General features: G+C 43.1%; 1 protein-coding gene across 2 annotated transcripts in view; it reads right to left on the bottom strand.

Annotated features, from left to right (window-relative positions):
• The window catches only part of Fermt2 (fermitin family member 2), an 82,660-nt gene that overhangs the window by 38,813 nt on the left and 26,204 nt on the right, over nt 1–17,643 (bottom strand). For both annotated transcript variants that reach the window (XM_005355380.2, XM_005355382.2), the window contains exon 2: nt 16,157–16,390. In XM_005355380.2, coding sequence (XP_005355437.1) covers nt 16,157–16,390 — 234 coding nt within the window. The remainder of the gene's footprint in view (nt 1–16,156; nt 16,391–17,643) is intronic.

The following is a 17,643-nucleotide window of genomic DNA, read 5'->3' as shown; positions in this document are numbered from 1 at the left end:
AGGGCCAAGCAGTGTTTAAATGAATACAGTTTGTGTGTTGTTGTTTCGGGGCATAAGCTAGCCAAGCGGCTGGGGTGCTGGGGACGCAGCCCTGCCGCTCCTATTACAACAGTGGTGGGTGACACAAGAGCCACAACAGCAGACAAGGATGTCAGAAAGTGGACATGATGGGACACACATAATCTCGGCACTGGAGAAGTTGAGGCAGTAGGCTATCTACAAGTTCAAAGCCAGTCTGGACCACAAAGCAAGGTCTTGTCTTGAAGACACAATAATACAAACCAAACTATAAGAAATGCCAGAAAACCTTTGGGAGAAAGAAGCCAGACAGAGCAGCAGGAACTGTCTGACCAATGCGGAGAAGTGTCAGCAGATGAGACAAGAGAGGGCCACCGACTCCCTGTGTGTGCCCAATGCCCAGGAGTGAGAAGGCACCAAACCCAATACAGCAGGTGGAAAGTCTCCTGCTCCATTACTGCCTTTTAGGATCCGTCAACAGAAAGCTCTAAGAACCCAGCACAACGTCCTTGAGCTGCTGACACTTGAAAAGTTCAGAGTGGGGGTGCTGCTCCCTGAGGATGATGACAAGCTAAGCTCTGCCCAGAGCTCCCATTAGTTGGTTAGGGTGTGTTATCACTATTAGATCCCCCAGACCTCCCTATTAGCAAGCTAGGGTGCATCACCACTGAACTGTGAATGGACATTTAAGAAAGGCTTCCAGGAGAGAAACTATAGAGACATCCCTTAAAATTCTTCCTCTTGGGCCAGGCTGTGGTGGCACATGCCTTTAATCCCAGCACTCAGGAGGCAGAGGCATGGGAATCTCTGAGTTCGAGGCCACCCTGCTAGTTCCAGGGCAGCCTCCAAAGCTACATAGAAACCCTGTCTTGGGAAGAAAAAAAAGTTCTTACTCCTGGCTCTACGTTCCAACAATGTGGACACTGCCATGAAGGTTAGCAAGCAAGGGATCTTAGGGGAGATAATCCTGGTTTATCTGGATGGGCCCAATATAATCACAACATTCTTTTTTTTTATTATTTTTTTATTTTCGAGACTGGGTTTTTCTGTAGCTTTTTGGTTCCTGTCCTGGAACTAGCTCTTGTAGACCAGGCTGGCCTCGAACTCACAGAGATCCTCCTGCCTCTGCCTCCAGAGTACTGGGATTAAAGGCGTGCGCCACCACCGCCCGGCAATCACAACATTCTTTACAGACAAAAGAGGCACAAGAGAGAGATGAACTTGGAGAGGTCAGACAAACGTGTGAAAACTGGTGGGAAAAATCATAGTCCTACAACAAACCATGAAAAACTCATTTTCCACCTGAGGAGGCAATACAAACCTCAAGGACCTAAGCAGAGGACCTGGGTGAGCCATGCTGCCGTGCCCAGGCTTTCAGCCTACAAGATGACAATTCTGTGCTGTTTTCAGTCACTAAATTTATGACACTTCTTTACAGTGGCAATGAAATTCTAACAGTTTCAAATATGAATGAATGTCAGAGCCATAACTCAGTAGTAGAGTTCCTGTTAGCATGCACAAAACAAACAACATAGGATAAACACGGTACTGAGTACAAAATGAGACGAACGTGGTGGTGGCACACATCTTTAATCCCAGCAGAGGCAGGCGAATCCCTGTGAGTTCAAGGCTAGCCTGACTCCAAAGCTACAGCAAAACCGTCTCGAAAAAAACAAACAACAACAACAAAAACTAAAACGCCCTCAATTAATAACGCTAATAAGAATGAGAGAAGGACATCTGTGAGATGGACAGGACAACAAAGAAGCAGAAATTAAGAGCTCAGATATCAACAATGGGGGAGGGTGTCTATGTATCTTCACTGCTCCACTGAAGTACAACTACACTACAGGCCAACCTTAGATTTGTTGATCACCTATGCAACAAACACCCGGGGGGAAACACAAACCACTGAAAATGAGAACGAGGTGCCACAGTGAAACCCTAATAGAAAAGATGTGGTCAGTAAGAGGGCCAAGCTGCCCAACAGCACCAAAGACAAATGATGAGACAAAGGGAAAAGAATTAGTAAGGAAACAGTAACATTGCACACACAAACAGGCCGGGGGCAGGAGGCTTCAGAACAGTAGATGGAAATAAATCCCTAAGCAGGGACATTGCTACGGAACTTCAAAGTGGAGGGGGAAAGACGTTCAAGTTTCCAGAGAGAAAAAGCAGTCCAAAAATGAGATGAAAATAAAAATTCACAGCGTTACCAAGACTTAATAAGAACATAGATCTCACCAGATAACTGAGCAGTGACTTCCAAACGCAGAGGGTAAAATAACTCTCAATTCAATAATTCTATTAAAAAGCAGAATGAAATCAGTTTCAAATTAACATTTTAAAATTATCCCATTCACTCTTTCCTTACTACATGGATGTTCTTATTTTTCCACCCTAGGGAACAAGAGGACAATGTAGGGATCAAATGTGACAAGACATTTCAACTCATGTGTGCCTGCATGAGTTTATATGCACATGCCTACAGAGGCTAGCGGGTGACCAATCCCTGGAACTGGAATTACAGTCAGTTGTGAACCACCTAATGTGGATGCTGGAAACCAAACTCAGGTCCTCTATAAGAGCAGTAAGGTTCTCAATCCCTGTATTATCTCTCCAGTCCCTTAAGAAAATATTTTAAATGTTTCTGTTTACAGAGTGTACCAAAAGGAACAAGAATGGACAAAAAAAGAACATTTAAAGAGGCCGCTTGGAAAAACCCACAAGGAGACAGTGGCAAATGGATCATTAGTGCAGTGCAGAGGACACGGGAAGACACACACACATCTGGGGGCGAGATCAGTATTCTCATCCTGCAGCAAAATACTTCACGAAAGCAATAAAGAAATGGTTTGTTTGGGCTCATGGCTGGAGGACACAGTCCACCATGACAGAGAGGCCTGGCAGCAAGAGCATGAAGCAACTAGTCACACTGCAGCCATGGTCACGAAGCCAGAGGAATGGACACTTTGTGCTGCCTGCCTCCATTGCCCCTTTATAATATTGAAAATAATATTTTCTTTTTTTTTTGGTTTTTTTTTTTTTTGGTTTTCGAGACAGTGAAAATAATATTTTCAAGCAAAATGAAGCAACTAGTCACACTGCAGCCATGGTCACGAAGCCAGAGGAATGGACACTTTGTGCTGCCTGCCTCCATTGCCCCTTTATAATATTGAAAATAATATTTTCTTTTTTTTTTGGTTTTTTTTTTTTTGGTTTTTCGAGACAGTGAAAATAATATTTTCAAGCAAAATATATATTAATCCCGGACCTCAGCCTATAGAAAGGGACTGTCCACATTTAGGGTGGGTTTTCCCACCTCAGTTAATCTAGACAATTCCTCAGACGCATGCCTAGAAATCTGTTTCCACAGTGATTCTGAGGCCCATCAAGCTGAAGAGAGAAGCAGTGATAAGGGTGACCACGCTGTTCCTGGTATATATGTGGGTGGTAGATGGAGCCTTTTACTTTCAGGAGGGTGGGGTGAGAAGACCAATCTGGAAGAGAATACCATGAGCATGGCCCAGAACATGCTCAATTTTAAATTTCAATGAAAGAAATGATTTTCCATCTAAAAATGCTTTAATGAACAACGATGGCTTTCTGAAAAATACACAAGGCTAAGAGAAAATCTCTAATAAATTAAGAAGGAGGGTCCAATGAAGATGGAGTAGCAAGAACTTGGACTTACCATCCTTTATTTAAACAATAATAAAGCAAAAGCCAAGGGGATGGATATGGCTTTACCTGTACCAATTTACTAGCTAAAAGCAGCTGGGGCTGGGAGGAGGAGAGGGAGAAGGGAGCCCCTCTATTAGCAGAGAAGTTTCCCAAAGTCTCAGAGAAACTTCCTGGAGTCTGGCTGAACTGTAATCCGTGTCTGTGAGCAGAAACCACTCAAGACTAGGAAACAGGAAATGACCCATGATTGAAACCATGCTGCCACCAGGAAGAGTAGAAGAACTCCCAAAAGACAACACCTTAGGAGTTAGGCTAAACTGGTCCCATAAAGCTAAAATTAAAATCTAAAGGACAAAAACAAAACAAAACAAAAAATCCAAAAAAAAAAACCAAAAAACAAAAAAACAAAAAAACAAAACCAACAACCAATTTCCTTACAGTCTGGTGAACAGAAAAAAAAAAAAAGCTGGCACCACTTAAAGGAATTAGGGGGGAAATCCAGCTATCAACCACATTAAATTAATAAAGCCTCATACGCAAGCAAGTATTGTCTCATAAAGAGGCAGGGAGAACACAATCCATAACCATGAGTGAAGGAAAAGGAAGGGGAGGAGGCAGGAAGGGAAACCGAAATACCCAGATGAACAAATAAAAATCATAAAATCAAACTCGAGTGCTGAAAATATACCTGCGTGGTAAATACACTGGGTGGGATAACCAGTGAGCTAGCAGAGGAAAGAGCAATGGACGCAGACATAACGAGAGACACTATGGAAACAAAGCACACACAGGCATCACTAAGTGCCAACAGAAAGCATGCGGAAGAACTGCAGTCTTCTCGGAGACAACGCGGACCAGAAACTCAAAGACATCAATTCCTGGAGCAAAGCAACTGGGAATTCTTTGGCTATCGTGTCTTTCAAAAACAAAGGCAAAAATAAAGATCTTTTTTAAAAAAGATAAAAACAAGTGAAAACCTGCATGTGCCAGTTTCACTTTTGCTGCTCTAGTAAAACAGCCCAACTCAAAACAACTTGGGTTTACTTGGGTGACTCTTGCAGGCAGAGATCTTGGAGGCAGGGACTCCAGATATATACAAAGAGAAATGAATTCATCCAAGCTGCCTGAGCTCAGCTTAGGGAATGATGCTGCCCACAATAGGCTGGGCCCTCCTACATCAATAAACAATCAAGACAATCTTCTATAGACCCACTGACCTCTGTAATATTGTTATCATCTACAAAATTTTTGCTCAAGAGCTACACAAATCCAATTACAAAAAAAGTTAAAAAAAAAAACAAAACAAAACAGCCAGGCGGTGGTGGCGCACGCCTTTAATCCCAGCACTCGGGAGGCAGAGGCAGGCGGATCTCTGTGAGTTCGAGGCCAGCCTGGTCTACAGAGCTAGTTCCAGGACAGGCTCCAAAACCACAGAGAAACCCTGTCTCGAAAAATCAAAAAAAAAAAAAAAAAAAAAAAAAAAAAAAATCAAAGGAAAAAACCTAATAATGTTCTACGTAAGGAGATGATTTTTGTGTCTGTGTTCAGAGCCACCCTGGAATAAGGTACAGGCTGACAGTTGGACACTCCTGCAAGCAATTACTATGAAGATGATAGTGGGAAGAGCAATAAGTCACAGGTGGAGAGAACTACAGTTACAAAGGACAACTAAAAAACCCTTTAATAGAAAGCAAAGAAGGAAACAGAAGGAAAAAATAGAGATCACAAACTGTTTTTCCCAAACATTAAAACTTTTCAGTTTCAACAACACTTCACAGAAAGTTAGCCCCACACTGAGAAATGCTTTCAAAACATGCCCAAGAAAGTTTCTGCAACCAGAATATGCAAAGAATGCTTGTAGTTCAACCAGGCGGCCCACTTAGAAGAGAAGAGCAAAGAATTCAAACATACCTCACCTGGAGTTCCCTTTTTGTTGCTTTGATTGCAGTAGCAGAAAGAAATAAGGCCAAGGAGGAAAGACATACTTCTGCTAATTTCTCTCCACCCAGTGGGGAAGCAAGCACAGTGGCAGGAGCCTGTGTGGGGTCTACTTGAATGGTTGTCAGGTTGGAAGGCAGAAAGGGCCCTGGAGTCAGTCTTGCTCCTAGTGACCTATTTCCATCAGCTAAAAGGTTCTAGAATAGTATCACAAGCTGGGGAGCAACCTTCAAAACGTGAGCTGTGGGAAACAGTTGAGATTCAAATCCTAACATCACCAAGGAGCTAGACAGCAGCAACTAATCCCTGGACTCTCATCTACCAAAATGCTCGAATAAAATGTTTCAAAGACACAGGGCATTTTAGCCACTGTCCTACCGCTGTGAAGAGGCACTATGACCAAGGCAACACATCAAAGAAAGCATTGAATTGGAAGCTTGCTTAGTTTCAGAGATTTGGTCCATTATATCATGGGAGGAAGCATGGTTCCTACAAGCAAGCGCTGGAGCATTAGCTGAGAGCTACATCCTGATCTGTAAGCAGAGGAGAGCCTGGCATGAGCTTCTGAAACCTCAAAGCTCACCCCAGTGACACACTTCCTCCAATAAGACTACACCTTCTATTCCTTTCAAGTCGTGCTACTCCCAGGTGACTAAGCCTTCCAAATATGAGTCTATGCGGGCTATTCTTATTCAACCACCACATTCCACTTCCCAGTCCCTCCAGGTTTGTACCAATATCATAATGTAAAAAGTTCATTTAACCCATTTTAAAAAGTCCCCAGTCTTTCACAGTCTCAACACTGTTTAAAAGTCCAAAGTCTGCCAGATGGTGGGAGCGCACACCTTATTCCCAGCAATCTCAGGAGGAAGACAGGCGGATCTCTGTGAGTTTGAGGCCAGCCTGGTCTACAGAACAAGTTCTAGGACAAGCTCCAAAGCTACAGAGAAACCCTGTCTAGAAAAACAAACAAACAACAACCAAAACAGCAAAAAACAAACACCAACAAAAAAGTCCAAAGTTCAAAGTCTCTTCTGGGATTCAAGACAATCTCTTTAACCATAATCCCCTATAAAATCAAAATAAAGAAGCATATCAAGCCGAGCAGTGGGGCACACTAATCCTAGCACTCGGAAAGCAGAAACAGATGGGTCTCTGAGACAAGGCCAGCCTGGTCTACAGAGTGAGTTCCAGGACAGCCAGGGCTACAGAGACAAACCCTGTCTTCAAAAACAAAAACAAGCATATCGCATACTTCTAACACAATAGTACATTCATTACCATTCCAAAAGGGAGGAAAGGAGCATACTGAAGAAATACTGGACCAAAGCCAAGTCGAGAGCCTGGGCAAACTCCAAATTCTGCAATTTCATGTCTGACGTCAAGCACTCTTCAGATCGCCAATTCCTCCTGTTCAATTCTTTGACTGCAACACACTTCTCTCTCTTGGGCTGGTTCCAGACCTCCTTTGCAGCTTTCCTTGGCACGAATCTCACAATTCCGGCATCTCCGACATCTTGGGGTCTCCAGAGAAATCCAGGCTTTCCCTTCGCAGCTTAAGTAATGGTCTCCATAGGCCTCCATGCAGTCACACCCGACACACATCTAGCCTCGGTGACTTTCCTTGGCCACAGGAGACTCCACAACCCTTTTATTGTATCCTTGACTATGAAGACAGAACCATTTGGCTGAAGCTACCAAATTCTGCTGCTTGGTGGGGGCTGGAATCCGGCACCCTGTGCTTTCTTGTGTGAGGTTTCCCCTAGTGCAGGCTTTCCAATAACTCCTCTTCCCAGGTGGAAAGCTTAGCTGGTGGGGTCTTACCCTGAGGTCACCACTCCCTTTATTCCATTTAGCATCAGGTTTTTCTTTAAACTTTTTATCTCTGAGCACTGGATTTAGCTCCATTACACTTCTTGAAGCCCTCCCCCCTAAACTTACATTTTGCATTCTTCCTTGCTCAGTTTACTCCTTTTCATTTTCAATCTTCGTAAGAGTGAACACTATAACCACATGACACAGTCTATACTAGGCTGTCTTACAATCTCCTCTGCCAAAACCATTAATCCAAAACTCAATTTTGCCTCACGCAGATTTTTAGGACAAGTTCAAAAAAACAGCCACATTCTTCACCAAAATATCCTAAGAACAGTTTCTAGGGCACTGTCCCTCTGACACTTGAGCTGAGCTGATACTGCTCTCAGTACTGCTATCCTTGCTCTTACTAGGGTGGCCCAGTAAGCCCCACTTGAAGTATTCAACTATTTTCTAGTCCAAAGACCCAAAGTGTTCCATATTCCTCTAATGAAGAGCACGGTCAGGTCTGTCACACCAACATGCCAGTCCCTGGCACCAAGTTCTGTCTTAATCACTGTGCTACTGCTGTAAAGAAACACCACAGCCAAGACCATTCTTATGAAAGAAAGCATTTACCTGGGGGCTTGCCTACAGTTTCAGAGGTGAGGCTCATTACCATCATGTAGGCATCCTGGTGGCATAGAGACAGGCACGGGAACAACAGCTGAGAGCTACATCATGATCCTTAGCAGAGAGAGTGCCAGGGCATGTGTTTCTGAAACCTCAGTGATAGATACTCTTCCCCCAACAAGACCTTACCTATCTCAACAAAGCCACACCTACTTCCACAAGGCCACACTTCCTAATCCTTCTAATCCTTTCAAATAGTGCTACTACCTGGTGACTAAGCATTCAAATATATGAGCCTATGGAGAAGTATTCTTATTTAAACCAACACAGGGCAGGTAGAATCCTCAAGTACTGCTGGTCAGAATGCAAAATAGTATGTCCAATTTGCAAGTAGAGCTGGAAAATTTCATTCTTAAATTTTATGTTTTATGACATGGAATTCTTATAAGAACTAAAAGTGGGTGGTCTTTGTATCTTTATTTAAAATTCTTTTTTAAAGCATTTTATTTATTTTCATTTTGTGTGCATTGTGTTTTGCCTGCATGTATGTCTGTGTGAGGGTGTCAGATCCCCTGGAACTGGAGTTATAGACAGTTATAAACTGCCATGTGGGTGCTGGAAATTGAACCTGGGTCCTCTGGAAGGGCAGACAGTGCTCTCAACCGTTGAGACATCTCTTCACTCCTATTTAAAAGTCTTATTCCATTTTATTTATTTTGCATGTGTACATGTATATGTGTGGATGTGTGTATGGGGGTCAGAGGACAACTTGCAGGGATGTGTTTTCTCCTTGTGCAGTAAGGATCCCAGAAATTGAACTCAGGTTTCAGATTAGGTGGCAAGTACCTTCACCTGCTGAGCCATCTCACAGAGTACCGTCACACTGGTGGTGCATTCTTACTTTTCTGCTGCTGTGATAAAACACCACAACCAAAAGCAACTAATAGAAGTGGCTTAAGTTCCAAAGTGGTTAAGAGTCTATAAAGATGAGAAACCATGGCAACAGGCAGCAGGCATAGGAAACTACGAAATCACATCTTTTACCACAAACACACAACAGACAGGGTGAACCGGAAATAGGGTGAGGTTACAGAATCTCAAAGCCCCATTTCCAGTCACATACTTCCACCAGCAAGCCTATGTGACCCAAAACTTCCCAAACAGCGCCACCAACTGGGGACCAGATGTGCAAATACCAGAGCCGGTGGGGAACATTTCCCATCCAAACTACCACAGGTAAATAAAGGGCAGAAAGCAAAGTGGGAAAAGCCAGAGAAGGCTACATACTGTATGGCTAAATGATAACTGAAAAAAGGCAGTCCTTACAGTGACAGAAAACAGATCAGTGGTTGGTGGGGTCAGAACAGCAAAGGGACTGAGGAAACGATAGGATGATGAAACCTGCCCTAGCACCCTGCTGTAAACTGGTCAAAATGCACTCAATATTACCTGGAAGATTATATACCTCAATCAAACTGACTAGTTAGTTAAGTGAGTGGCTAGAGAGATTGCTCAGCTGGTAAAACCACTGGCTGCTTTTCCAGAGGACATGGTTGGGTTCCCGGCAGCCACATGGCAGCTCATAACCATCTATAATTCCAGTTCCAGGGGATTTGATACCTTATTCTGACCCCCATGGACACCAGGTACACACACAGTACGCAAACATACATGCAGACAAAACACTCACATGCAAAATAAATCTTAAAAGTTAAGTGAAACTACAGCACTGGGGAGGCAGAGGCAGGTAGATCTCTGTCTGTTCAAGGCCAGCGTCTACAAAGCAAGTTCTAGGGCAGGCAGAATTGTTACACAGGGAAACCCTGTCTGGGAGTGGGGGAGGACAAAGGAAGGAGGAAAGTAAGTTAATTAAATAAAATGAAAGAGAGTTTCACATAGTCACTCTAATAAAAATATCATTTGGTCTTTATGTTTTGCTCAGTTTGGCTCATTATGGGTTTAAGAGAAGCATGTCACAGACCTGTGTATGAGTGAATCCACAGATCATTTCTCAATCCTCTTCTCTGCTTGTCTCTAATATAAGGAAAGGTAAACATGACTATCTTTCTGTTTTTCTTCGGTGGTCCATGTGGGCAATGAGATGTGAGGGAAGATTCTGGCATGTTTCCACTTCACTCATCAGGACAGCTGGGAAGAAAGCTCAACAGACCCTACCCTGAAGGGGGCCTGTCCTGGGGAAGGAACCTCAGGAGAGAAAATGCCTCCATCAGACTGGTCTGTATTCAAGTCTGTGGGGCACTTTCTTGATTGACTGATGTGGGCAGGCCAAGTCCTCTGTGGGCAATGCTGACCTGGGCTGGTGGTGCCCTGTAGTTGTGTAAGAAGGCAGGCTGGGTGAACCACAAGAAGGAAGCCAGTGTCCTCTATGGCTTCTGCATCAGTTCTGGCTTCCTTGAGAGATGGGGTGTGACCTGAGGGCTGAGTGAAATAACCTTTTCCCCAGGTTGCTTTTGGCCATGGTGTTTAATCACAGTAACAGAAACCCTAACTAACTCAGGGCCTCCAAAGAGGAGGCCAAGTCCACATCTGAAGGGTGGAAGGGCCTTGTCCTTGGAGACAGGCTAACTAATCACTTTAGTTTCCTCATGTAACTTCTCAGGATGTGAAAATGGAAACCTTACTTAAAACACAGTTCAGCTTGGACTTCTAGTACTTATAGCCAAAATAAACTTATAAAGAACAAAAAATTATGAGAAAAAATATTTTAAAATAAAGTAACAAGAATGAAAAAAATAATTTGAGAATAAAGTAACAAGAAGCACTAAATAATTTGTAGACTAAAGAAACAAACTCTTCCTGGGTAGAAACAAGTATAAAGAGCTGTAGAGATGGCTCAGCCGTTAACAGCACTGACTGCTGTTCTAGAGGACCTGGGTTCAATTCCCAGCACCCCCATGGCAGCTCAGAATTGCAATTCCAGTTCCAGGGGATCCGACATCCTCACATAGACAGGCATGCAAAGCAGCAATGTACATAAAACAAAAATAAATTATTTTAAAAAGAAACAAGCATAGAGTATAGAACAACGATCTGCCTGCTTCTTTCCAGGAGACCCTCCAACCTGCTCTACTGTCATTGTATAAGTGTGTCTACCAAATACAGGTACTTCCCTGGGGGCAGGGCAGAAGGGAAAATGGGAGTGGGCTGGTATATGCCTAATGACATTACTAGTGGGCAGACCTGAACACCAACGTTAACGCACTGTGAGCACAGAACACCGTCAGACTGGGGCGCACGTTCATGAAGTCGGCACACAGTGTACAGGTTAGATAAAGAACTCAACATTCTCTGCCAAAAAAGGAAGAAATAAGCCAGTGAGCGTCATTTAATCATTATAAGGAATTTTTGTATAGTTAAATTACAGAAGAAATCTTTTTACCAGGTTTGAAAATAAAGACACCTTGGAAAGGCTGTCAGTGTTCAGTAAAATAAGATGACTTCCCACTCGGTCTGGTGTCAGTCTGTACCGCTAACCTCAGGAGCTGCGTCCTTCACAATCCTCTGGGCTCTGGTGCTAACTACACTGGTAACACTGGCCGTATCACTTTTCTTTCTTTTGATTCTACTTCTCTTATAGAAACCAAGAGCCAGAAGAATGAACCCAGAAGAGTTCAACTAATGAAACCACAGTGACCAGCACTTAAGTGAATTCATTTAATTTGAGGAAAATTACTCGGCTTGAATATTAAATGACTAACAGGAGAAGATCATTCCCAGGAGTAGTTACAAAGTGACTTCAGTGTTTGGTGTCCAGTGTGAAAGATGAACAGAGTGTCTCCAAGTAAGTTACCTCAGGATGGGCCAGCTCTTCCCACATTAAGGCCAACAGAGTATCCACCCATGCAGATCCAGTCAACCCTGACTTGTATCCAAAGGCAGCCAGACAGCAGCCAAGTAAGGCAGCCTGGCTGCACTCCAAAACAAGTTTACTTGTAGACAGGGGAATTCAGATTCCTATACTTTCTGTGTATCTCAAGTATTTAGCTTTTAAAACCATTAAAACATACAAAACCTAATCACAATTCACTCACAAATGATACAAATGTAGACAGGCAGTTTTTGCCACTGGATTTAACAACTGTGAATCGAATAAGCACACTTTCCTTTCCAATCCACACACTAATATTTTATAGTATTTATACTTTCAAACAAGAACAATCTTCAATTACTGCTCATTAGATAAGGTAAACATGGAGTTATTGAATTACTTAAAGCCAAACAGCTGCCTTAGTTATTTCTAGAACCAACCCTTAACTCCAGAGTGATTTAATTTTATCTTTAAGTCCTAGCTTCTTCTGGGCTCCTCCATCCCGCGGATGCTATGGCTTAAGTATGGGATGTCCTCCACACTCATTCTCCAGCTGGAAGTGCTAAAAACACAGGTTGTGGAGCCTCGGGACTAGGGCCAGGCTGGCGTCTCTTGTCTCATCCCAGAACTCTAATGTAGTAAGGAGGCCGCTAGTTAGTTCCCAGTGGCTTAGCCCCGAAATAATCACACAGAACTGTATTAATTAAATCATTGGTTGGCCCATTAGCTCTAGCTAACTCTTTCATCTTAATTTAACCCATCTCCATTCATCTGTGTATTGCCATGTAGCTATGTCTTACTGGATAAAGTTCCCAGCGTATGTCTTTGGCGGGGCTACATGGCTTCTCTCTGACTCTGCCCTTCTTTCTCTCAGCATTCAGTGCACTCCTCCCCACCAAGCTCTGCTTCACCCCACCCTGCTCTGTTATAGGCTCAAAGGGTAATCACAGCATGCAAAGGGATATCCCTCATCACTCTGAAGATAAGAAATTCTAGAATGCAGGGCCAGCAAGTCAGACGTACACAGGTATTAGCAGTAATCAAGACTGTAAAGCAAAGACAAACATGCACACTGCTGTATTCAGGAAGGTAGAGAAAAGAAGTACAGAAACTTAATACCACCTACACTTACCTTCATTCACAAGAAGAGAAAGCGGAAGGAAGGACGGAGGGATGCCTAAGACATTTACAGGGTAAGATGTAGTGATAGTACATGGTTGATAAAGAGGGAACATGAGCGAGGTAGGAAGTGTTCTAAAGTGAATCAGGAAACGTAGGACCTTTGTTCTACATGACACTGATTTCCGTGACCTCCACTTAATTACATTTTATGTGTCTTCATGAATTAAGGTATTAGGAATAAAATATAGGTGAAAAGTTCCTAAACACAACAAAATGTGAGCTCAGTGTAAAATATCAGGAACAATTCAACAATACTGTCACTCAGCACAAATAAAAGTCTAACTCATCACAGTAAGACAAGTGAGGGACAAGAGTAATTTATATAAAAAGTAAAGATAGAAGTTAAGATTAAGACAGAACTCAGCAGCGACCGACGAGAAAAAAAAGTAGGCCTAGAAATGTCTCAGTGGGTGCAGCATGGAGAAGCTGCTAAACTCAAGCCTAAGTCAGGCTTGTTGGCACACACTCAGAGTCCTAGCATTTAGACATGTCCTAAAGAAAGAAACAAAATTAAACACCAACTCTACTCTGAAACACAAAGATTTGCTGGAGTTTAGCCTCAGCAATGACCATTCAGATAAGATATAAGAAACAGGAAGCATAGAAATGAAAGATCTGGTCTAGAAATGGCTCAGAACAAAGGCAGAGGACTTGGGTTCAATCTGCAGCCCCTACATGGTAGAAGGTTGGAACCAGATCTGGAAGGTTGTCCTTTGACCTCTGTGTGTACATCATCATGACATTTACTCCACTGTCACACACAAGCAATAAATAAATTAATTAATTAATTTTTTTGAGCCACGTGAACACAGTTTTAAACACAGTAACAAAAGAGCAAACTAGCTCACGTGTGCCTTGTGAAGGAAGTTAGGAGAATGACATTCAACAATTTTACCTCTACTACTGTGACTTAAAAATGATGATCAACGGGGCTGGAGAGAAAACTCAGAGGTTGAGAGCACACTGGCTGCTCTTCAGAGGGCCCAGGACAGCCAGCAATACACAGAGAAACTTTGTTTCAAAAAACAAACAAACAAACAAACAGATTCTTAAAAGGCCTAAAGTAGATTGTAGTAATAGGAGCAGCGGGGGTGCGTCCCCAGCACCCCGGCTGCCTGGCTAGCTTATGCCCCGAAATAATAACACACAAACTGTATTCATTTAAACACTGCTTGGCCCATTTCTATCTAGCCTCTTCTACGCTAACTCTCGCACCTGGACTAGCCCATCTCTAATAATCTGCTGTAGCCCACAAGGTGGCTTACCAGGGAGATTCTAGCCTACATCCATCCTGGGTCGGAGCTTCATCGCGTGTGCCTCAGAGAGCAGAGCTATCCCCGCGTCCACCCAGGAGCCGGGAGCATGGCCTCTCTCTGAGGCATCTGCCCCCGAGAGGAGAGCTGTCGAGTCTGAGTTCACTTCCTCTTCCTCCCAGCATTCTGTTCTGTTTACTCCTCCCACCTATGTTTTAACCTATCAGGGCAAGCAGCTTCTTTATTTAATTAACCAATGACCTTCCTCCATCAGTAGATAAGTAGATACTGACTTGATTAAAAGGGCCTCTATCAGAACCACAAACAAGAAATGGAGAATCCATGCCACAAACCGAGAAACTCAGGAGCAAGAAGCTCTGTACTGAGGAGCGGCAGATCCAGCCCAGACTTGCTTGCAGGTGCCTGAGACAACAAAGGAGCATCTGCTGAGGAATTAAAGAGGTCTGGGCATTCTGAAGCTATCCCAACTGAAAACTTGTCAACACGCTAAACAGAAACAAAACCTCATTGCAGTATGTGCTCTAAGAGTGAGTGAAACAACCTGAATTGTCCACTGACAGGGAAATGATACTAGTGCAATTGCAAAATTATTATAAAAAAGCAAATTGTATTTTAAAAAATAATACATATAATGGGGCCAGGGAGATGGCTTAGTGGGTAAGCCCACTTGCTGTGCAAGCATGAGGACATGAGTTCAAATCCCCAGCACCCATCTAGACAGCTGGCAGAGACTGCAGTCTCCGTGCTAGGGAGGGCAGACAGAGAGGACTGGCTACTGGGGCCTGCTGGCTGCTAGCCTAGCTCTAGGTTTGAGAGGCACTGTTTCAAAGAAATAGGGCAAAAAAGTAGGACAACCAACATCTTCCGATCATCTTTTCACCTGTGAAGACTTCCAAACCTGCATGTGTACATGCCACACACCACACGTAAACACATCACACAGAAAACAGAAAACAGCCTGAACGCAGGAACGTGTAACAAATCAAACTGTAGACCAGAGTCACTTTCGGGAAGGGGCCATTTACTGTGTATCTGCGGTCTTGATTCTTTTCTAACAGCATGTTCATGAATTACTAGTGTCACCTAAAAATGCAACATATACATAAAAGAGTTCTGGTTCTAGTCAGAACTAAAATCTGGAGAATCATCAAATATATCTAAGAATTATGTGCTAGCAGGAATGACGAAAATTCATTTTCTCTGATGGTTAAATGCTTCCTGTCATACATCATAACCAGGTCAGCCAAAGTGAAAAGCAATTCACATCTTGTTTCTGAAAGCCTAGGGTATTCACACTGGGTGAGGAAGAATCCTCACAGTTTCCTTGGGAGCGGGCAGGCCTTCGTCAAAGGAAGTGACACCATCTCTGAATTACTAAACTCAAAGTGACTTACATGAAGGAAACACTGGAGAGCCACCGCCCTCTGAAAACAATGCCTGCTCCCCTTCCCTCCCCAGCAGACAATGCTGTTGGGGCTGAGGGTGCAATGCAGGGGAAAAGCTCGTGTCTTGCATACACTGAGGCCCAAGGTTCAATCCCCACTACTGACAAAGAATAAAAGTTATCAGAAAAAACTTTTATATAGTAAGAAACATGATATGATTCTAATCAGGAGAAAAAAAATCTAATTTTTCCTGTTCCTTCTTAACCTAATACTTCTTTATCAAAAATTAACATTAAAAACTATATAAATGATAATTTCAAATACAGATGCACACAGAGTTTATCCCAACTCCCACCCCAAGGATAAGCTCACCACTGTGTCAGTCAAGCGTGCCCCACACTCTAAGGAGGCTGACTTACTGAAAGTCTTGCAGATGTCCGACACAGCTTTGAAGACTCGGTCCGAGAAATTCACTTTCACCTTCACGTATTTCATGTTGGGAAGCTGTAGCCGGAGCAGCTTGTGCTGGGGCGTGAACTCAAGCTTGGCGTCTGCCTGGATGCCATACTTATCCAAGGTCCAATGTGTCTTAAGCAGCCAAGTTCTCTTCTTTTCCCACCAGAGAGCATGGTCAGACCAATCCTTTTTTACATCTATAAACAGCAAACAGTAAACAAACAAAAAAAAACTTTAAAAAAAATAACAGACTAGCTGGAGAGAAATTAAAGACAGAAAACAAAACCTGGGTACTTTAAGAAAAACAATAAATACTAGAAAACTAAACTGAGTACTTAAGAAAAACAAGAGACTGTTAGTGACAGGCGCAAAAAGTACAAATGGCAGAGAAAACACTTTCTTTGCTCTCAAAACCCAGTGCACACCAAGCCAATCGGACAGACCTGGACTGTGGAGACAAAAAGTCCTGGGACTGAAATAGGAAAGATTAATAAAAACTGAGTGGTGGATTTGGAATTCAGCTTTGAGGAACGGGTAACAGAATTCCTATAATATATATGAAAACAGTTCATTTCTGAAGCTACACACATGTGAAGGTGGGGCTGGAGAGGCAGCACTTGATGTTCTTACACATGGGCTCCAGGGGAATCTGATGCCTCTGGCTTCTGTGGGCACCAGCACTCATGTGTACATATATCCCCATATAGCTAAAATAAAATAAAGTCTTAAGAAGAAGAAATAAAAATAATGTGTTAAGGGCTAGAGAAATGGCTCAGTGGTTGAGAACACTGGTTGCTCTTCCAAGGGACCCAGGTTCAATTCCCAGCACCCACATGACAGCTCACAGCTGTCTGACTCTAGTTCCAGGAGATCTGACACCATCATACAAACATATATGCAGGCAAAACACCAATGTACATGAAATAAAAATAAATAAATGTGTTAATACAGTAAGGGTAGGAACATGGACAGGGAATCAAAGTGAATAAAGGTGACACTCTAGGTGAAGAAAGCGTGGAAAGAACTCCAAAACAAATGTGAACAGCCTGCAGCCTAAACATGCTTCCCCAAAACATCCTGAGGAAGGTAACTCAGAACTGCCAGTTTCTATTGCTGTGACAGAATAAACATCAGGACCAAAATTGGCTCAGGGAAGAAAGGGTTTATTCTGGCTTACAACTCTCAGGTCACACTCCATCACTGAGGGAGGTCAAGGCAGGAACTATAAAGCAGAGGCCATGGAGGAGGGCTGCTGACTGGCCTGCTTCCCATAGTTGGCTTACCCTGCACAAGGGTGGCACTGCCCACAGTGAGCTGGTCCTCCTACATCAACCGTCAATCAAGAAAATACCTTACTACAGTGATGTGGGAATGATTTCTTATTAATAAAGAAACTGCCTAGGCCCATTTCATAGGCCAACCCTTAGGTAGGCGGAGAAAACAGAACAGG

Source organism: Microtus ochrogaster, chromosome 17 (assembly GCF_000317375.1).
Source record: "Microtus ochrogaster isolate Prairie Vole_2 chromosome 17, MicOch1.0, whole genome shotgun sequence".
NCBI classification, from domain to species: Eukaryota; Metazoa; Chordata; class Mammalia; order Rodentia; family Cricetidae; genus Microtus; species Microtus ochrogaster.
The sequence above is the reverse complement of the archived record's forward strand: the minus strand, read 5'-3'. Positions and strand labels throughout refer to the sequence as shown.